The sequence below is a fragment of the Orcinus orca genome, chromosome 16 (assembly GCF_937001465.1).
Source record: "Orcinus orca chromosome 16, mOrcOrc1.1, whole genome shotgun sequence".
NCBI lineage: Eukaryota > Metazoa > Chordata > Mammalia > Artiodactyla > Delphinidae > Orcinus > Orcinus orca.
The window spans coordinates 53,469,721-53,491,520 of record NC_064574.1 but is presented as its reverse complement, the minus strand read 5'-3'; the positions used below and the strand labels follow the sequence as shown (position 1 = coordinate 53,491,520).

At 43.7% G+C, this 21,800-nt stretch overlaps 2 protein-coding genes across 11 annotated transcripts in view; one reads left to right on the top strand and one right to left on the bottom strand.

The window, feature by feature from the left end:
* The window catches only part of UBN1 (ubinuclein 1), a 36,373-nt gene extending 22,221 nt beyond the window's left edge, over positions 1-14,152 (bottom strand). For 2 of the 3 annotated variants that reach the window (XM_012533256.3, XM_004270213.4), the window contains exons 1-7: positions 14,012-14,152; positions 9,525-9,812; positions 5,928-6,014; positions 5,274-5,369; positions 4,777-4,911; positions 3,952-4,055; positions 2,807-3,245 (exon numbers count right to left, since the gene is read on the bottom strand). In XM_012533256.3, coding sequence (XP_012388710.1) covers positions 2,807-3,245; positions 3,952-4,055; positions 4,777-4,911; positions 5,274-5,369; positions 5,928-6,014; positions 9,525-9,773 — 1,110 coding nt within the window. In that variant the 5' untranslated portion in view covers positions 9,774-9,812; positions 14,012-14,152. The remainder of the gene's footprint in view (positions 1-2,806; positions 3,246-3,951; positions 4,056-4,776; positions 4,912-5,273; positions 5,370-5,927; positions 6,015-9,524; positions 9,813-14,011) is intronic. The other variant, XM_033428876.2, reaches the window with a different exon arrangement.
* A 657-nt stretch (positions 14,153-14,809) lies between these two features.
* GLYR1 (glyoxylate reductase 1 homolog) overlaps positions 14,810-21,800 on the top strand; it is a 36,435-nt gene continuing 29,444 nt past the window's right edge. For 4 of the 8 annotated variants that reach the window (XM_033428879.2, XM_049699925.1, XM_004270214.4 and 1 more), the window contains exons 1-3: positions 14,811-14,930; positions 15,970-16,006; positions 17,166-17,245. In XM_033428879.2, the coding sequence (XP_033284770.2) occupies positions 14,893-14,930; positions 15,970-16,006; positions 17,166-17,245 (155 nt within the window). In that variant the 5' untranslated portion in view covers positions 14,811-14,892. Of the gene's footprint in view, positions 14,931-15,969; positions 16,007-17,165; positions 17,246-21,800 lie in introns of those variants that run through there. The other 4 variants (XR_004483532.2, XR_004483533.2, XR_007472346.1 and 1 more) reach the window with 2 other exon arrangements.

Here is a 21,800-nt window from a genome sequence, read left to right as displayed (position 1 = left end):
AAATTTTCAAATGTTTTTTTAAAAGTTTTAAGTATCACATCTAGTTAGAAGTCAAATCTAATTTCTGCTTCCAACAGCAAAAACTTTTCCCAGGGAAACTGATACATGTAAGAATAGACTCTGCTTAAGTACAGTGGTGGACTGCAAACAGGACCACAGATTCCTCGCCTCCTAGTACATGCATTCCCCCACGGAGAGGTGGCCCCTAGTTGGTGACTTGCTTTACCAATACACTGTGGCAGAAGAGATGTGATGCATACCACTTCTAAGGCTAGATCATGAGGGCCTTACAGCTTCCACCTTACAGCTCCCTCCTGAAATGCTGCCCTGAGACTATCATGCCCTGAAAAAGCCCAGGATGAAAGAAGGGAGGAGAGAGAGGTCCTGCCATCCTGGCTGTCCCAGCGCCAGCCACCATCTTGCCCGATGAACACAGCCCCGAGAGCGAGTCCAGGCAGGACCAGAAGACGAACCGCTGGCCACAGTCAGGAGAAATGAGTCACTGTTTGAAGCCACCGAGTTTGGGGGTGGCAGGGTAGATTTTTAGACAGCGGTAGAAACTGATACATGTATCCTCTAGGGCCAAGATTTAAAATCTAAACAAACTATTACAAAAATAAAAGAAGAGGGTAAAAAAGAAAAAGAAGGGGAGTGAAAAATAAAGTGAGAAACACATAAACACTACTAATGTTATAGTTATATACATCAAGTTTAATTTAAATTTTTAAAATGCAATGACAGGGCCTCTTATTAAGGATCCAAATATCCATGCATGGCTTTTGAAATTATATGCATTTTTTGTGTACATAGGCGTTTTTTCCCTGGGAGGAATCTCTGCCAGAAGACTCTCAACAGGGTCTGGATCTAGAGCACTTGTGCACACATGCAGGAGGCTCCAAGTGCCCCAAGCGCAGGGCCCTGGTGGGAACAGAGCAGCTGGGGATCCTTTAGAGTGGCATTAAGTAACTTTCTAAATTAAGCCTTCTTTTTCATGCAACCATTAAAAGTAATGAGATCTTTATAAATAATATTTATTAAGTGAAAAAACCAGGAAATTATTCACAACTATAATTACAACTGCATAAATACATATATACAGAGGCTAGAAAAGGATATGTAAATTGAAAATAGTTTTCAGATTGGCGGGATGGTGGGTAATACCCATTTACCACTCCATTTCCCAAATTTCTTAATGCTGTTATAGGAGAAGGGGCAGGTGATGACTGAAGTATCAATTTCACATCTGAACATATTTTCAAGCCAGTATGCCTCCTGGTCACCACCTCCTCACCAGGACCCGAGCCTACCCTACCTATGGGATTCTGAACCCTGTGTCTCCACCGTGCCCAAGAGACAACTGAGACTTGGCAGTCACCAAGGAAGACAACTTGCTCACTGTCCCCCCAAGAGACTCCAGAAAGCGAGGTTTTCTCAAATCACAACCCAATGCCATTTCACGTTAAACCACTGTTTCCACTAGATTTGTCTATCTTTCCCAAGAAAATGAAATAATGAGTCTAAGTTATCAGACTAGAACACAGTCTTTGGTGGGAATAGGGACACAACCAAGAGCCATTTTTACTTTTCTCTAAAAAATGACTGGCTACTGCCACACAGATCTTACTCAGCTCACTCAACAAGAATTTCAGAAACTACAAAATAATTTGATTACAAACCAGAGGACTGAAAAGAATAAGGAATAATGTTTTTTAACATAAATTCTGAGAGAGAGCACAGAACATGCTCAAACATGCCAAGTTCAGACTCAACTATTTCCACCTTAACATCCTGTTAAGATATACTCTGAATCCTGACATGGCATAACTCATTTAAATGGTTATGTTCCAACAGAATACTGTGCATGTTCTACAAGGATGAACTAGAGCTCTGAATCAGACGTTTGAATTATTTCACATGTTGTGTTCAAGTGTTTTTTGGAAGTGAGAAAATCATTTGTAGCAGTGGTTAACATTTCACCCTGCCCTAAAACACAAGGGATATTATACACAGCAGAGACGCTGAATCACTGGTTTAAAACTTAAGCTATAGAATGTAAGTGCCACCAGAGTTGTGTCACAAGTCATGATGTCTACGGTAAAACGGTATTTTAACTAAAAGTCATCATAACTAACAACCCGTGCTTGGTTTATAGTCAGAATTCATGTATCACCGAATTGTCAGTCCTTAGTGCTCTAGGGATCAATTCCCAATCACCAGGAGGAAAACAGGAGCAGTGTCTGCTATTTTCTGAAGACTGTTATTGTTTTTAACATGGGGCATGGACAGCATTTATGGTTCAGCTCCTTCTTATTTAGCACAATTTAGAATTCCTGTAATCACTACCTAACACAGGTGACATGCAAGTCCAGGGAGCAATTAAACCCAGTGGCAACTAAGCATTGCCCCATGTCTAACATATGACGGCAAACTTCTGTGAATTTTCAAAACCTTCAGAAGATTACTAAAAAGATGGATCTCTGCCTCAGCTGCCTGCTGCCAACATTAGTGTCTATCATACAAAAGGAAAGATACTCTGACAGGCATAAAGTAGGAAAAGAGAAAATCTCTCCAGAAGACAGTAAATTCTCCAGGAGTGAAGGAACCATGAAAGGCTGAGAAATGATGCCTGACAGGCAGAGAGTCCACTGTTCCCTCACTTGGGATGAGAAGAAAGCTTGGAAGAGCTGACACTGGGACTGCCCACTGACTAAGGGTTGCTCTAGGCCACGAGCTTTGAGTGGTTCGGGACCAGCATCAACTGCCCAAACTACTTCCAGGAGAGCCCGGCCATTCCATGTCACCATACCTGAGCCAGCTCCTTAACGCGCTTCTCCAGGGGCGCAGGCAGGCCTTCGGGAAGGGAAGAGGGCTGCCTGAATTCCTGGTCCAGTCCCACCCCAAGGGAATTGCTTTCATCATCCATATCGCGGAAGGGGCTTCCTTCTGGAGACTCACTGAGCAGCTGCTCCAAGTCCAAATCAGTCAGCGAGTCCATGGCTGTGGCTGCCTGCAGCAAGTCGTTGTCAGAAGTGGAGCCGAAGAGCGAGAGCAAAGGGTCAGAGGCGCCCTCCAATTCCCGCAGGCCCTGAGCTTCCACCGATGAGACTGCTACGGGCTTATGCTCTTCGTCCCTCTTTCTCTGAGCCTCTTTCTCCTTCTGAAATTTCTTCAGCATCTCTTTAACGCTCAAAGCCCCAGAATACTTCTTTTTCTTCTTCTCCTTACTGGCATTGAGGGCTGTGAAGCTGCAAGCAAGGGGGAAGTCAGTTACTAAGGCTGCAGTACACCTCAAAAGGGAAATTCACAGAGGGGCTTCAGCCCTGCTCCCAGCGCAATGGTCTCCAGGAACCTCAGTCACAAGTCCACCCTGTTACTCCTCCTCCCTCCTCTTGGCATATGGAGCTCCTTCTTGCTGGGACCAAAGCTTGAGATTTAATATAGGTTAGCAAAACAGTATCACAAAATGCTACATATCCGATGGGTTTTTAAAAACCACTGCCAGGCTGAAATAAAAGGTTGCAAAAAAGGGAGGGGTAAGAAAGATATTTAAAGGAAGAAAGCAGGAGCAGCAGAGAGCAGCAGCAACTTGAAAGGCGACTGGGGTGAGACCAAGTGAGGCAAAGGAAGCGGGACTGGAGAAGACAAAGGGGGAACACAGACAGGAGAACTGGGGCAGAGGAGGGGTGCCCAAAAGAACAGGAAACATCAGCAATCATACAGTGACAGAAATAGCTGCCAACACTGACAGTGGGACAGAGAGAACTCTGATGTCTGACACACAGAGATGTGAGAGTACAGACTATGCCCACATGGCACCGTGGGAGGCATGAGGGGGAACGAAGGCCAGGCCTTGCTGCCTCTTCTGAAGCTGTGAGGAGGGCGAGTCAGCTCCCAGGTGTCCTGCCCTAACAGTTCAGACGTCATCCTAGCAAAGAAGCTGCTGCCTCTCACCCGGCTTTGGAAAACTTGGACTTTTTCGATTTCTTCTCCTTGTCATAAGTGTCATCTTTTTTCTTCTTCTTTATCTTCTCACCACCTTCCTTCAACTTCCGCTTCTGAGAATTAAAGACAAGGCACAGTTACACGGCTCCCTAACTCTGGGAGCAAGTGCACTACACAGCACCGGCCTTGCTCCGCCCAGGGTACATCCTGAGAGCTGTCTTACTTCCTTCACGAACAAAAGCTTTCCGCTCAGTCCTTGGACCACAGACCCGCAGGTCAGGACAGCATTCCCACTGACAGCGGCTTCTGGGAAACCCGGGCCTGAGGCAACAGAGGCCATTGTGCAGCCTGAACAGCTTCTGGTTTAAAATGAGCTACGTGTGGGCCTACCTTGCATTTTAAACACACAGGCAATGGTAGATAGCTTTCAAAATAAATTTATCATAGGGCTGACTTGTTCTCGTTGGGGTGACAGCCCTGGGAACTGAAGTCCTCTACATGTCCACAGAAGAGACACAGCAAGCTGGTGCAAACTCCCCTCACTCCACACCCTTCACTGCCCTCGTCCCCGCCCTGGGACCACCTCGACAAATGAATCCCTGCCGAGCCTGCAAGGACACAGGCATGGATACAATGACCGAGACCTCCAGGTTCACAGCACCTCGCCACAGCACACATGTGAGAAGGGAACCGCCAACCTCGGCACAGCTGGTGCCTTTCCGCCAATGTCCTGAGTCATCCTAAACCAGCACGTATTCTGGCAAGTCACCTACTGATCTCATAAGGTCATGTAAAAAAGCACTTCTGAAATCCAAAAGCGAGCAACGTTCTAACCTTTGGAGATTTTTTCTTCTTTTCTTTAATGAAGTCATCCTCAGATTCTGATGCTTGTCTAAACTGCAGCGTTCCCGAGTTAATGTAAAATCCTCCATACTTTGTAGTCAAAGAAGCAGGAACAAGCTCATCATACTGAAGGGGGGAAAACAAACGGTCAGCTCCAAGTTCTGTACTACAGTCCAAAGGTGCAGAGCGCGTCTTGACAGAGCAGATGTGACTATGTTTCTCTGTCACATTTCAGACAGCATGCTAAGAAATGTTTCTGGTCAATCACCAATGTCCAAGTTAGAAGGTGTTTTGGACATCTCTGATCACCATTTTCATAAAGGAAACCAAGGCCCAGATCAAGGTGTCACTTCCTCTCCCTTCAGTGCAGCTCTTTCCTCGTGCTAAGGGTACATCCACTCTGACTCCACCCCCAGCCTCCAGGCGCCGTCGGTAGATGCTAGGGTGCAGTGGTTCTGGTAGTCTCAGAGGTTTCATTAAGTACTTACCGCCTCAGAGTTATCGATGAAGGAATCAGATTCATCATAACCATAACCCATATCAATCAAGTCCTGTATTCGGTCTTTTCTACGTTTCTTTCCACCCTAAAATTTAAAATTGATCACATGCTTTTTTGTACTTGTGGTAAGAACACATAACATGAGATCTACCCTTTTAACAAATTTCTAGGTCTAGGGTCACAGGGTTTTTTTTAATACACAGAATTAATTGTTGCCTTGAACCCCATCAGCTAATGACTAAAGGTTATAAAGCACTGGAACAGTCTCATACACACACACTCCAAAACCTCATTCCCTGAAGACCTTACAAAATAGGACAGATTTGTAAATGCATAGAGTGGCCTAAGACAGAAGAAAGAACTAAATGGCGTCATATGCTTTGCACCAAAACGTTTATTCTCAGGATAAATTCTAAGGGTAAAAGCCCCTTCTTATTCATCCGTTTAGCTCCACACGAGTTCCTGCCGTATGTTTTCTTATCTTAATGCATTTGTTTAATAACTTCATTCTGTTCTCTCCAAGGTCTACACTTGTTTCCACATCAGTGTTGATTAGATGATAAACCACTAAAGGAATATGGAAATGTCTGAAAACCTCTCCCATCCAACAAGGTTGTTTTGTTGTCCAATAGAGAAATCTTACATATTTTTCTTCAAATTTCCGGGCAAGGGCCTCCACTTTATGCCTTTCCTTTTCTTCATCATTGAAAGGATCCGAGAGATCTTTCTTCTGTAAAGAGACCATTCCACAAAAATAGGAGTCACAAAAAAATTCCCACAATGCTATTCCTAGTGCCTGCACTGACTCAACACCTATAAACTGCATAATAAAAACAACTGTTTTTCAGAAAAGACAAGGTAGAATACATGTTACCTTCCCATAAGTGTTTACCTTAGCTGTTTAAGAAAGTGAAATTTCCATTCACGAGATTCAAGAGAACTTGACTAAATGCCTACAATCGCCCATTGCACGCAGCACTAGGTCCTGTAGGGCTCCAAATATGGCAAAGGGACTTTAGTCAGGGGATGCTCAACCCATGTAGAACTGTGTTCCAATATAACTGATTTCCTTTGTAATCCTAAAAATTATTTTATGCATTTAAAAACATTATTCTAAGAAGGGGTCCATAGGCTTCACCAGACTTCCAAAGAAGTCAATGGCTCAAAAAGGTTAAGAACCCACTGAGCATAGGACAAGCTCTTGACAGCTATTCAGCCTTATTGGTTAGAAGAGTGGTATGAACTTGCACTTCTCTCAGAGCTACGAAGAGTCAAACCCAAGTTCATGGCATTACCTTTCCTTGGAAGCTTATCTTGAAGGATCAATAATCTCCCTTCCCTCCCAATCTTAATACTCCCTCCAGATACTTTCATGCGGTTTTCCAAAGTTTATTTATATTCCATAAACTTACTCTTACATTTTTCTTGAGAAAATTTTTCAGAGTTGGACCTTAAGCTTCCATGGTAAGGATCTTAATTTTAATAAAAAACTCCTGTACCAAATACACTTAAGACTTTGGAGTCCAAAAGCACTAAAGATCAGATGCTTGTTTGAAAACAAAATTCTCCCATCTCACCCTCCCATCTCTGCCTACTGAAACTCCACTTACCCATAAAGGATCAGTTAAACGATTTAGGACACACACGTACAATGGGACATTACAGAACATGTACGTATCATAAATGGGTGGTCTTTAAAACCGCTTGTCTGTATCTTCTAATTTTTCTACACTGATCATATGTAACCTAAGTGGTTCAAATAATTTTTAAGAAAACCTACCCACCTGGAGCAGTGCTGGATTTAATGCATACTCCTTAATGCCCTGCAAACAGCAGTCATCCACTATTTCCTGAATGCATGAAGGTCCAGCTCTGTCTCAACACAGCATCTGGAATGTAAGCTCCTCTCTGTCTAAGCCCTCCGGGGCCTGTATTTGTACCAGACTTAAACCATTACCACATTGTGACTTCTGCTACCTGTGCTGGTGTAATTCTCCTAAAACATCTACAAGAGCGCAAAGTTCCTGTGAGGCTGGGACAGCAACTTTCCCACATTTACATAGTCCTCAGCATCCAGCACAGTGCCTTCACATTCTAAGATATACATGCTAAGTGAGTTAATACATGAATGTGTCAGATTACATTGTGCTTTAAACACTGCAGAGTAGACACTGTAATTCAGGAGTTCTGAATCTGAAGGCCAGGAGTGAATCCCCTGAAATTGGATCCAAAGTTCTCTGTGTAAGCCCCATGCATTTTTCTGCAATTGAGGAGGGCATCTGAACCCCCAAAAAGGTGAAATCAGAGCACTGGAGTTCTAATTTCAGTTGACCTACTAATTTGGTTTGAGCCCGTAAATAAATACCTTAACCAATCCCTGCTACTTTTTATTCCTCTCAAGGAAGAAAATCCTGTTCCTACTTTGGAAAAGAATTCATGAATGGATTTGAAATTACTTTTTCTCATCCTGACCACTGGCCCTCATACAACAGGCTGACCTCTGGCACAGACTGAATTGGCTTCCATTCAGCCAATCAGATCTTTACCAAGGAAACACATTTTTATCTGAGTAAAGAAAAGTGGATAATCCTAACCAAAGGCACTCACCCCAAACAGCACAACCATGGATTAGACTGCTGGAGCACTGGCTCTGAGGCAATCTGCTAGAAATCATGCACCTGCATGATCTCATCCACACACACCACACCACCCCCACCCCGCAGACACACTGTGAGCCAGGTACTACCCTAATCCCCATTTCACTGAGAGCCACTCTAGAGATCCAAATGCTGCAAATGCAGGACCCTACTCACCTTTCCCTCAGAGGCCAGCCTAGCACACAGGTATACAGTAGGTGCTTATAAATAAATGCTCTTGACCTAGCTCCTACTCAAACTGTATGATTCCATTTATATGAAATACAAAAACATGCAAAACTGATCTCAGCTGTTAGAAATGAGAACAGTTGTTACCCTTGACGGCTGAGGCAGTATTTTGGGAGGGCAGAAGGAGGGTTTCTAGTGTCCTGGAAAATGTTATATTTTGTAATCCAGGTGCAGATTACATGGGTGTTTGTGAAAATCCATCAAACTGTATGTTTATCATATATGCACTTTTCTCATGTACATAATTCAGTTAAAAAGTTTATAAAAAATTTTTACAATGTTAACGAATTGCCAAAGTATCAGTAATAACTGAAGCTGGGTAATGGGTACATGGGGGTTATTATACTATTCTCTCTACACTGTACATGTTTGAAACATTCCATACTAAAAAAGTAAAACAAGTCTGCCAAGAAAATAAACAGATCGTTTAAAAAACATTTAAGAAATCAAACTGGGACTTCCCTGGTGGCGCAGTGGTTGGGAATCCATCTGCCAATGCAGGGAACACAGGCTCAAGCCCTGGTCCAGGAAGATCCCACATGCTGCGGAGCAACTAAGCCCGTGCGCCACAACTACTGAGCCTGAACTCTAGAGCCCGAGAGCCTCAGCTACTGAAGTCCGCATGCCTAGAGCCCGTGCTCCGCAACAAGAGAAGCCACCGCAATGAGAAGCCCGCGCACCGCAACGAAGAGTAGCCCCCACTCGCTGCAACTAGCAAAAGCCCGTGCGCAGCAACAAAGCCCCAGCTCAGCCAAAAATAAATAAATAAATTAACTAATTAATTAATTAGTTAAAAATCAAACTGATTCTCAAAAGCCCTAAAGGCTGCCCAGTTCCAGTGGGGAGTGGGGGATAAGAAATCCCAACAAAAACAAAACCCACAAAAATAGGTTTCTATCCATCCAGGTAAAGAAACTATTCAGAATATTACTTTTCAAAAGAGATAAGCAGGCTGTGTCTTTTGCTTGCCCTAATATTAGGCACAGTGAGATTCCCTTGGAAAAGAGAAATGTCTAGCATGAAATTCCAGCACTGGAAAAGCCAGGGACTGGTCACACTTACATGTAACATTTATAGACTTGGTATGAAAAAATCTGGTTATTTATTCATATTAGTTAGCCATAATTCAAATTAGCCTTGGATGTGCCATACATTTTCTCTAGCATAAATCAGGAGAATGGTTCTAGAAAGAATTCTATCCGTTCCTACCAGAGGAAAAACCAGCAGACCTTGTGCTTGCTTTGTGGGGGAGCCCAAAGCCTCTCTAGTGCTGCTTCCACCCTCTGGAAGCCCCATCCACACACGCTGCCCAGAGCATTAGATTTGCAGAGTGAGCTGGGGTCACTGGGGTATACCTTGTCTGCAGGCTGAGGTCCTTTCACCTTCCCTCGTAAGTTCTTCACCAGCTCTGGGTAGAAGAACTCTGGGCAGCGCTTGTGATCTGGCTCAAAGAGGGTAAGTGTGATCCGAACAGCTGCTGCAGCGGGCTCAGAGTCCTGATGCTGTTCTGCTCCCCCAACCTCCTCTTTCCGGGATTTCTTCAAAAATGCAGGATTCAAAGAACCTGGGAGAGAGGTGAACTGGACCCTGTGGGGCTCCGACATGGCTACCAATAAGTCTTAACAGGTGTCACTGCATGGCTTCTGTTAACATTGAAAAGAAGAGCCAGGTCAAACCGAGATGATAAAAATGGTGATTTTTCTTGTTCAGTTATACAGATTTAAGTTTAAAAAAAAAATTTCACTGTCAAGAAGAATGACTGTTAAATTTATCTTAACTACCATTTGCTGCTTTTTTCTTCTTAAATACTATTTATTTTAAATATAAAAAATTTCATATAGATATGAAAAGCACCCCAAATCCTATCATTCAGAGATAATCACTGTTTAGCATACTTCCTTCCAGTCTTTTTTTTCTATGCATATTCACTAGATTCTTGACACTAGAGAACCCATGCTGATAGAGCCTTAAAGAATCCTCAGAATAGCAAAGAATCCTAGGCAAAATTGGTTTTCATTTAATTTATCCAATACATTTTTTTTTACTTCTGGCTGAGAATAACCTCTGTCTTAAAACCTCTTTATTTTCATCACCAGCAGTTTACTTTCATGTAGGGCCATTCTTCACAATGACAGTTTTTATCAGTTCAGAGATGTGCTGCCTACCCCAGGATAAGTAAGACCACTGTCTCAGAAGTAGTGTGGCTAGGCTCACTTCTGAACACCAGCCTCTCACCACCCAAACTTGGGCCTCAGCAAAGTGACAAATTATCACAGGCCAAAGACCTTCAAAGTTGCTTGGAAATGATCAAAGTATATTGTGAACTACAGAATTCCAAGGATTTACAGAATATAAACATGTAAATCACACTATATATTGTGTGTGTGCTTTATGTGTAATTTTGTGTCCTACCTTTTAAAACCCACATTCTACCACACCAATAAATAAGAATATTCATTGTAGCCTTGTTTGTATATGAAAAATGACAGAAGCAACCTGAGTATCCAGCATTAAGGGAATGGTTGAAAAAATCGCAGCCTTTTTTATTGATTTGTAAGGGCTTTTGACTTGTTATAGATATATAAATAATAAATACGTAATGCCTGTCATAGCTCTCATACTTTCTCCTGCTTTGCTATTTACTGTTTAACTTTGCATAGAGTGAGGTATGTTGAAAGAAATTTTAGCTTTTTATGCAGTTAAAACTAGGCTCTTTTCCCTTATGGCTTCTTCCATTTCTTTTATGCCTATAATGTCCTCCTCCAACCAAATAATACTTGTAGAAGAATTTACCCATTCTTGTTTTATAGATGTATTTTTCACATTGAACTCTTTAATCCAAGTTGAATTTACTATAAGGTGAGAGGTGAGGCCCTAACCTGGTTTCTCCCCAGCATCAATCACCAAATAATTCCTCTTTTCCCTGCTGATTTGGCATATATCATATGTCTTTAATATCTTAAGGTCTATTTCTGAAATGCATCCTGTTATATCCATCTAGTATCTAGATTCCTGAACCAGTACAGCACTGATTTGAAAAATTCGATGGTATATTTCAACAACTTAAAGATTCATTTTTATTATTCTTTTAAAAGTAATACTTGGCTATTCTACCCTATTAATTATTTCAGATCAATTTAAAAATCACTTTGATAAGTTTCCCCAAAAAGCTCACTGCATTTTGAATGTAAATGAATCATAAATGTGAATTAGTTCAGGAAGATTTATATGTATCTTACATATCCATATACATCATGTGTATCTGTATACATGCAATATTCACTTCTTCTATCATGACCATAAAATTGTGATCTATAAGACCAGGTAAGGGAGTAAAATATCTAAAAATGAAGAGTTAAAATAATTTGAAATAGAAAACAAAGCAACTGGCAGCAAAACAGGTTGGTGATGCAAAAGACCATCATGCACTAAGATGTCAAAAGAAATTCCCCTAAAAGAAACTTTCAAGGCCCCCACAACAGTCGTGATTCTCTGAATTGTGGAAATAAATCCCAGCTGAAAGGGATTTCATAAAGGTCCCCCCACTCATAAAAGCAGGCAAAGTGAAGGTGAATGTGAAGGCATAAAGGTCCCCTACTCATAAATGCCGGCAAACTCTCACTGTAAGAAGAGAATCTGCATGTTAACTGATGGGATGCAGAAAGGTCATCTTAGAAGTGGGAACTAGGTCCCTGCCCTTGACTAGGCAGTAATTTAAAAATGTAACCTTATCTCATCCCAAATTTTAGATAGTGTAACTTCAATCAACCCAGACGGTAAAAATTCATCTCTTGGTTGTGTAAGTGACTTTGCAGGCCTGCGAAAATACAGAAATAAGACTAGAAAATAAAGTAAATCAAACCTACAGCATATTAACACTTAGATTTTCATTTAAGTTTTACAGTCATCGTGATAATCGCTGTTGCTTGTTACTAAGTCATTTCAAACATTTAAGAGAATCAGACATTTTAATGAATGATGTTAGACTTACAATTTTAATTTGAAATGCTTAAGGTAATATAACTAAATTTGAAAGTGTGCTTTTAAAAGACCTGACTTACATTTACACGTTTATTAGACTTAAAAGAGTTAAGTCCTTGGAAAGATTTAACTTCTAGATTTACAAGTTCACTGTTTTAGAATTTTGAAGTATTTGAGAGAACAAGCATATAAAGCTTTAAATGCTGTGTAACACATTTAAGGGAATTTAATTTCGTAAAAAAGAGCTCATTGTTTACGGGAATTTAATCTATTAAACTGTTGCCTTAATTGAAACTTTGTCAAAAATCAAACATTTATTTTTATGTAAACATTCTTAGATTTACAAATAAAAGATTTGTCGACAAAGCTTAAAAGGCTTTAAAAAAGCTAAGCATTTAAATACTCGATTTTAATGAGTTGACCATTAATTCTAAATATTTATTTATTGTTGGCTGCGTTGGGTATTCGTTGCTGTGTGCAGGCTTTCCCTAGTTGCAGCAAGTGGGGGCTACTCTTCATTGCGGTGCACGGGCTTCTCATTACGGTGGCTTCTCTTTGTTGCAGAGCACAGGACTAGGCGTGCAGGCTTCAGTAATTGCGGTGTACAGGCTTCAGTAGTTGTGGCTCACCGGCTCTAGAGTGCAGGCTCAGTAGTTGTGGCACACGGGCTTAGTTGCTCCGCGGCATGTGGGATCTTCCTGGACCAGGGCTCGAACCCATGTGCCCTGCATTGGCAGGCAGATTCTTAACCGCTGCACCACCAGGGAAGTCCCCATTAATTCTAAATAAAAGTACAGTATTCTACAAACAAAAGCATCCCTCTTAAAAACCTTCAACTGATGTTATCCAAGAAATACTAGCCTCCTTTTCCATCTCAGATTATTCCCAGGAATAGTACTTTTTGTTGTTACATATCCTCTTAATCATATATTCAAAATGATTATTGGTGAAATGTAGAAAAACTGAATTTTATGCTGATTTTGTAATTAGTCTGTTCAAGGAACTCTTATTTATTTTAATGGTTTTCCCTTAACTTTGTTTTTAAAAACAGGCCGTCCCATCATCCACAAAAATGAGAATTTTGTCTTCTCCTTTCTGAAAAATTATGTTTTATTTTTGTTTCATGTCTTATTGCATTGGCTAGAACTGCCAGGATATCAGACAATATATTCTTTACCATGTTCCTGACTCTTAACGGAAATGTCTCTAGATCCAGTGTGAAGTTGATTTAAGATTCATGTATTTTATGAGGTCATTCAAGTATCCTTCCTCAAAATTTAATAATTTTTAAACTAAGAGAGTGTGTTGAATTTTATTAAGGTATATCCTGGAAACTTAAATAAGCTTTAAATGATCAACTCGTCTTTAAAAAAACACAAAATAGTTAACAGTAAATGACAGTTCCTGAAAACAGCTGACGGTACTTCAGGGAAACCGAACTCCAAAGAGAAACCAGACTGCGGACAAGCCAGTTCGCTAAAAACCCGCTTACAACCAGTCTCCGTATAACAAAACGCCCATAGGAAACGGCATGTGGACCTGCCACCTTTTCAAGCAGGCGGTGACTCAAGAAAAGTCCGGTTCTAAGTTAAGTCAACACCTGACTTAACTGTTTGGGTTCTGGAACTGGGATTGGGACCTTTAAATTTTTTTTATTTTCTCCCTAGGATGTTGACGTTCAGGCAGACGCTGTGTTGAACTGCTGTTCACAGTTCCCCATTCAATGGTTTAGTTTTAACGTACTGAAACTACGCCTAGCATCTGCCTTCCTGCTGTCACAACTGCCTGCTCCCAACTTCCCTAAAAGTGTCAAACTACAACAAGGCTTACGTGAGAGCCCGGTCCCGACAAACACACGCACCTTTGTCACCGGCGCAACGTAGGCTACACCCCCACGGGCCGCACTCGTCCCCCCGCGGCCGTCCTCATGCCGGCCCGGGAGCCCGGTCTGCGGCGCCGCTAGCGGCCGGCCCCCGAGCCATGCCTCCCGGCGGGCGGCCGCCCTGCGCCGCGGCCCATGGTCAGGTCCCCGCGCGCCCGGGTGGAGCTTCGCCGGCCGTGCCGCCGCGCCGACCCAAGAGGAAGCGGAGAGACGCCGGCTCCACGCCGGCCAGGCAACTCGGAACCTCGGGGCGGGCAGCACTTCGCCCCTGGAGAACTTGCGGCGCGGACGCAGGCTGGGAACGACTCCCCCGACGCCGGCCTTTAGAAAGCGCGCTCCGCCGCCCGGGGGCGACCACGCAGAGCCCGCCAGGTGCGGGGCCCCGGACGCGGGCGGAGGCTGTCTTCCAGGCCGCGTTGAAGTCCGTCAGGGCAGCTGCCGGCGCGGCAACACGGCCCGCCCGGGGGCCGGCGAGGGAGTAACGGCCGTAACGGAAGCGCCGAGGGGGAGAGGGCTGGAGGCCAGGGCCCGGGGGCGGGGCGCCCGCAGGGCCGGCTCCGTATCTCGTTTGGCCGGCCGCACCGTCGCCGCCGCCTCAGACCGCGGCGCTTCGTTGTCACAAGCCGGAGGGAGGGGGAAGGAGCCGGGAGTCTCCGGGATCCGGCGCGCGGAGACCGCTGCTCCCGGGTCACGTGCTGCTAGACCGACCAATAAGCCCCTACGGGCGCGGTAACGTCAAGGCAGCGGCGTGGCCGGTTACGGCCGGCCCCCGTCATGTGACCGGGCTCACTCCAATGGGCGGCACCGGGGCGACCTGATGTTCCCGACGGCCCGTGCGTCGGCGGTGGTTGGGTGGTAAGATGGCGGCTGTGAGTCTGCGGCTCGGCGATTTGGTGTGGTGAGTCCGGGCTGCCAGGGCCAAGCGAGGTTCGCGGGGAGCTGCTTCCCTAGGCGTGAGGTGCACGGCCCGCCTCGAGGCTGCTTTTCTATGCGCTCCAGGTCGTGGAGAGAGGGCGAGACAGATGCCGGCGCTGGGAACGAAGCCGGGCGGAAGGGGCAGCCTGGCCCCGGGGGACTGAGCCTGAGGGTGGCCGCAGCGGGCCCGGCTCTGAGCCCCAAGGCTGCCGGGGTAGGGCTGCGTTCCGGACCCGGACGCTGGCGGCGGGGAATGCCCGGCGCCGCGCGGCTCCGGGGGACGCCCGGTCCTCGCCTCGGGGTCTGGCTGGGGCTCCCGGGAAAGGAGGAAAGCCGGAGAGCCCGCGGGGCCATCTCGTCTGGGCAAGCCCGTCGAAACCTGCGTTGCGATGAAACTGACCTGTGCCGGCGGCTCAGCCGGGGGTGTCGAAACCGGACTGCTGGCGCTGCCCTGTGAAGAAATGGAAGGGGGACTTTTCCTTTACAACCGAAGGGTTGGCAGTGACCAGTACCTTCTTGGGTGCCTCTCGTGGTCTGCTTCTGTGTCCCAGACAACCGCCCGAACCGAGACTGACTGTCGCCGCCTCCCTCGAGCTGCGTAGCTCGTTTCTCGACCCAGAGGAAGGGCTTCCATAAGCATTTGTCAAAGCCGGGCTGGTGAATTAAACCAGACTTTGTAAGGGGAAGTCTGTGTTTACAGAGCGAACTGCCCCCCACCCCCGTCACGTCACGGAGAGGCTCTAGACAAACGACTCTTGGTGGTTTTGTTTTTTTCTGTTTCTTCTCACCAGCAGAATGCCCATACCTATGCACATAAGTCTACAATTTTGCATTGCACTTCTGAGGGACTTGGGCCTCTTGGGCCCAGCTGTGGAAGTCACGTTAAGAACTCCGGGTTGCCAGCTTTTCTTCTGGCACTTGAGGGTGGAAGTGGAGATTTAGGGAAATAAATTGCATGTTGAGTGAGTTGAAGATGGACTGGCTTTTCCAGGGCAAATGCTGACTCTCTTTGTTTTCTCTAGGGGGAAACTTGGCCGGTATCCTCCTTGGCCGGGAAAGGTGAGTGTCTTGCTACTAAGACGTCTAAAGTTGGGTTTGAGGAAGGGGAGAATGTAAGATGTATTCCCCCTCAGTTTCTAGCATTGAGTTAAACTGGGCTTATTTAAATAACAGTCGGAATTTTTTTCTCTTTAGTATCAGTTTATTTAGAAACGGCAGTATAATATAAACCAGATCCTTTAATCTGTAGTAAGTTATTATTTTTTGAATCAGAGGTGGTTTGTGATAAAGTCTTTTAATCCTGAAAATCCATTCTAACTTGAATTTAGCTTTGCACTTAAATCTAACAAAAGGAGAAGCAAATAAATTTTCCAGGAAGAAAAATCTAAATGTAGGTTAGTGAAAAGTCAAAGTATTTTTGTCCCAACTAAGTTTAAATCTTTTTTCCATTTTACCATATGTGCTACTCCAGTGCATCTTTGCAGAAGTTGGCATTCCACATTTTGCATGAGGCGATCCCTCATAGCTTTCCAAATGTTCTGTTTTTATATTCTTGCTAGGAGCCCAGGAAATGTCTTTAGACTGTCTCTTTGCAATATGGCATTTTCAGTGCCTCAGTTGTTCTTCATTGTCGCTGTTACCTGTCTCAACTCTTCCTGCACAGAAGTATTTTTAAGAGTATTCTCTGTATTTCTTCAGTGATGACAGGCTCACATTGCAGGAGGTAATGACGTTGGCCTTAGTTTTAACTGCTTTTAAAACAGGGCCGGGCTTCCCTGGTGGCGCAGTGGTTGAGAGTCCGCCTGCCGATGCAGGGGACACGGGTTCGTGCCCCGATCCGGGAAGATCCCACATGCCACAGAGCGGCTGGGCCCGTGAGCCATGGCCGCTGAGCCTGTGCGTCCGGAGCCTGTGCTCCGCAATGGGAGAGGCCACAACAGTGAGAGGCCTGCGTACCCCACACACACACAAAAAAAACAGGGTCATTTTAGTGAAAGGTATATTGTACCTGCTGAACACTGTAGATCATAGTAGATGTAGGGAACTCCTGGCATATTTGCACATTTCCACATATCTCAGTAGAAAAGTGACAGATTTGGACAGAAACTAGGCCCTGTGTTTGGTTTTGTTTTTTAAGATGTACTTCTTTTGTTTTATTTTTTTTCTTACCAACTTATACCTGTGGAAAAAAGCCTTTTTCTTCCCTTTCATCCCCTAGATTGTTAACCCACCCAAGGACTTAAAGAAACCGCGTGGGAAGAAATGCTTCTTTGTAAAGTTTTTTGGAACAGAAGATCAGTGAGTAGTGCTCACCAACAGTTTCACTTTCCCTACGTTTGGGAGTTGCCCTGGGTTGAAGCTGCTTTGTGAATATTCTATGGATCCTAGTTCAGTCTCATTGTAGTCTGTAAGAATGGCATATCATTCTGGCTTCATACCTAAGTAAAAGGTGCTATTCTTATCTCCCAGAAATTGTCCTGGGCAGCTGTCCTGGGACCAGTGACAATGTCAGTCAGATGGGAAGTGGGGTGCCACCTTCCAAATATGATAACCTCGTTGAGATCAGTTCTCACGTCTCTTTACCCAACCCCACAGGCAGTTCCTTTTATCAGGGCCATGTTTGGTTCTCTTTTAATGGCTGTTTATCATCGTAGCTCAGGCATGAGGTATGCAGTGAAAGCTAAAATTTCATTCATCTTAAAGTAATTGCTTAGTCTTGTTCTTGTAAAACTAGATGATTTGATCTAGTGTTCTAACGGTAAAGCCTTTTTTTTTAATCTTCATTGGAGTATAATTGCTTCACAATACGTGTTAGTTTCTGTTGTACACCAAAGTGAATCAGCCATATGCATACATATGTCCCGTATCCCCTCCCTCTTGAGCCTCCCTCTCATCCTCCCTATCACACCCCTCTAGGTCATGGGAAAGCACTGAGCCCATCTCCCTGTGCTATGCTGCTGGTTCCCACCAGCCAACTGTTTTACATTCAATAGTGTATATATGTCGATGCTACTCTCACTTTGCCCCAGCTTCCCCTTCCACCCCATGTCCTCAAGTCCATTCTCTATGTCTGCCTCTTTATTCCTGCCCTGCAACTAGGTTCATCAGTACCTTTTTTTTTTTTTTTTTTGGTTCCATATATATGCGTTAGCATACGGTATTTGTTTTTCTTTTTCTGACTTACTTTACTCTGTATGACAGACTCTAGGTCCATCCACCTCACTACAAATAACTCAATTTCGTTTCTTTTTATGGCTGAGTAATATTCCATTGTATATATGTGACACATCTTGTTTATCCATTCATCTGTTGATGGACATTTAAGTTGGTTCCATGTCCTGGCTATTGTAAATAGTGCTGCAGTGAACGTTTGTGGTACATGTCTCTTTTTGAATTATGGCTTTCTCAGGGTATATGCCCAGTAGTGGGATTGCTGGGTCATACGGTAGTGCTATTTTTAGTTTTTTAAGGAACCTCCATACTGTTCTCCATAGTGGCTGTATCAGTTTACATTCCCACCAACAGTGCAGGAGGGTGCCCTTTTCACCACACCCTTTCCAGCATTTATTGTTTCTAGATTTTTTGATAACAGCCATTCTCACCAGCGTGAGGTGATACCTCATTGTAGTTTTGATTTGCATTTCTTTAATAATTAGTGATGTTGAGCATCTTTTCATGTGCCTCTTGGCCATCTGTATGTCTTCCTTGGTGAAATGTCTATTTAGGTCTTCTGCCCATTTTTTAACTGGATTGTTCTTTTGTTATTGAGCTCCATGAGCTGTTTGTATATTTTGGAGATTAATCCTTAAGAGGTTTATAGTGTCTGGTCTTACATTTAGGTCTTTAATCCATTTGGAGTTTATTTTTGTGTATGGTGTTAGGTAGTGTTCTAATTTCATTCTTTTACATGTAGCTGTCCAGTTTTCCCAGCACCACTTACTGAAGAGGCTGTCTTTTCTGTGTTGTATGTTCTCACCTCCATTGTCATAAATTAGGTGACCATATGTGCATGGGTTTATCTCTGAGCCTTCTATCCTGTGCCATTGATCTATGTTTCTGTTTTTGTGCCAGTACCATACTGTCTTGATTAGTGTAGCTTTGTGGTATAGTTTGAAGTCGGGGAGCCTGATTCCTCCAACTCCATTTTTCTGTCTCAGGATTGCTTTGGCTGTTCGGGGTCTTTTGTAACAGTAAAGCTTTTTAACCAGATCTGTTTTAGAGTTGAAATCAGGACTATTAATTTGAGATTCTTCAATAGGCCATGTAAGAAGTCACAGTGAAGCAAAGAATGTGTATTTGAGTTTCCAGCGACTTGTTTAGCTTTCTCATCACTCCATCAAGTTGATTGCCTGGGTCTAGCTAGATGGTTTGATTTAAGTAGTTGTGTTTCTATTTATGATTCTTACAGGAAAACGTAGCTTTGGGTTTGAAAAATGTCTGTGACTTTCCTGATATATCTAATACCAACATTTAAAATATACATTTCTAGAAAGCGATATATAATATTCCATAGGAAAATCTCTTACAACAGTATTTTTCACTGGCAAGCTTATGTGTCAGAGTGCTTACCCTGGTTTAGACTTTGCATGGCATGTCTACCTTCACCAAAAACATATACAGACATACCCAGCCCCAGTTCTTGTCACAAGCTAACTCAGCAGCCTTTTGGTGGCAATATTTCAAGGGAGTCACTGACCCAGAGCTGTGAGAGCAAGAGACAATCTGGAAGAGGGAATGTTCTGGTAATGCCTTGAATTTACAGCAAAGATTGTCTGGATGCAGACAAGTGGAGCCACACTCCACATTGCTGGACACCAAAGGGAACTTCCAGAAAAGCAAATGCTGTGGTCCCCGTCTTCCAGGGACTCAGGACAAGACATAAACTCAGGTGAAAAGACGTAAACATTTTAGATGGGATTAAGTGCAGAATGAGCGATGTGTAGAATTATTGTTAAAGGGTTCTAGAACAAGAAGAGATCAGCAGAGAACAGCTAGGTCAAAGAAGGTTGCTGGAGAGATGGGATTTAGGTCAAACTCTGGAGGATGTCTAGAATTTGGACAGGCAAGAATAGTAAAGGCATTCCAGGCAGTGGGGCTACTGTAAACCCCTGGGAGTTAAGTTGGATGTGTGGACAGAGAGAGCCTTCCTGCGTGAGGTAAAGAACTTGTGCTTGGGGAGAACAGGGGCAACGTGGTTGGCCCAGCTTGGTTAGCTAAATGAAGAAGTATGCAAGTCTGAAACACAAATGGGACCTCATAGAAAGTGGGGAGTTAATCAGCTTACAGGAAACCTGAAAGCTGTTGTGTTTTTATGATAATTTTTTAAATGCTAGAAGGCTAGAAGAATAAACTGTCGTCCCTATGTATACAAAATACTACAAATAGGACACAGGAAATTGGACCTGAGGGAATCTCAGCACTCAAGCACTCAACCAGGCAAACCTTTGAAGCCAGTGAAAAGGATGAGTTTCCTGGAACAAAAATAACGTGTTGGTGGTGGTGATGATGTGATTTCTAACTTAAGTTCTTTGAGGAGATTCATAAGCAAGTGGATACACAGCTGTGGCTAGGTATAATATCTTTAGTCTTCTAAACCTCCTTGATAGTGTTTGTAAAAAACCATTTAAAAATTAAGCTATCAGGGAACATGTTAACTTTTTGTGGCTAAGCGGTTGCCTTCATGAAAGGAAACAAAGGTTAAGGATCTACAGTACGTCTCTAAAGGGAGAAACGTTCTTAGTGATCAGTGTTAGGCAGACTTTATTTAGAATCTTTGTATTAACTGAAGGCAAAATCTCCAGATTGTTTGGTAGCAGTGAATTACTTTGGGGAAAGAGCTCTGGCTTGTTACCAGCCTAATGTATATTCAGATACCACTTTTGCCTGCTCTGTGATTCGGGCTGCTTCACTTTTCTAAGACTCTTTGTCCTCGTCCACATGTGGGGATAACACCCCCTACCTTGTAGTTACGAAGAAGTAGCATCACTTACTCATAATATTGGTTGGCAAGAGCAGGTGTTCAACAAACATCAGGTCGGGGTATAGATCTGTTACAAAAGAAAAAGCTGATTAGAAGCAGGTGGCTTTAAGTAAGGAAAATGTGAGAGAGAGAGAGACAGACCCTGCCCATGGTAGGGCAGAGTGGGGAGGATCTGTGTTTGAAAAGAAAGGCATCTGAGAGTAGGAGATTCCTAAGGATGTCAGCCAGGCCTGTTGTTTTGACCATAAAGGCATTGAACACAAAACAGTACATTGTTCCACCTTTTTCTGTTTGGTTGGTTTTGTTTTGTTCTTGTTACTCTTTTTCTTATTTTTACATCGTTCCTCCTTTATGTAAAAACTGTATCGTGCCTCACCAGGAGTACTATGTGCTGTCTAGTCTATCATTCTAATGGGATCTGATGGAACTAGTTAACATCGGGAAAGGGGACTGAATCAGGTGAAAGAGAGGACTCTTTAATGTGAAAAAGCAAAGACCAAGAAAAGAACACCATCAGAACTGGTGAAATAATGAGCGGCCTTAAAGAGATAAACACTGACTTGTTCATAAATCCTCAGGTGTTTTGACAAGGGGCACCATGAGTAGAATAAATGTTGTGTGACTGTGTTTAGGACATATATAAGGAGAACTATGTGAGACGTGGTTTAGACAGGAAATGCAAGTGGACTTTTTAGGGATGAGAATGACTTTTTACGAGCAAAGCTGTAAGTGGCTACAGCAGAGGCTGGACTCTACCTCACATTTAATGCTTGATGCCAGGGAGAGGGGCGTGTGCTCCTGGCATGTTCTAGGGGCTCCGTTGGTCACTGGGCCCTGACCTCGGTGGACATGTTCTGACCCAGTGAGGCTGTT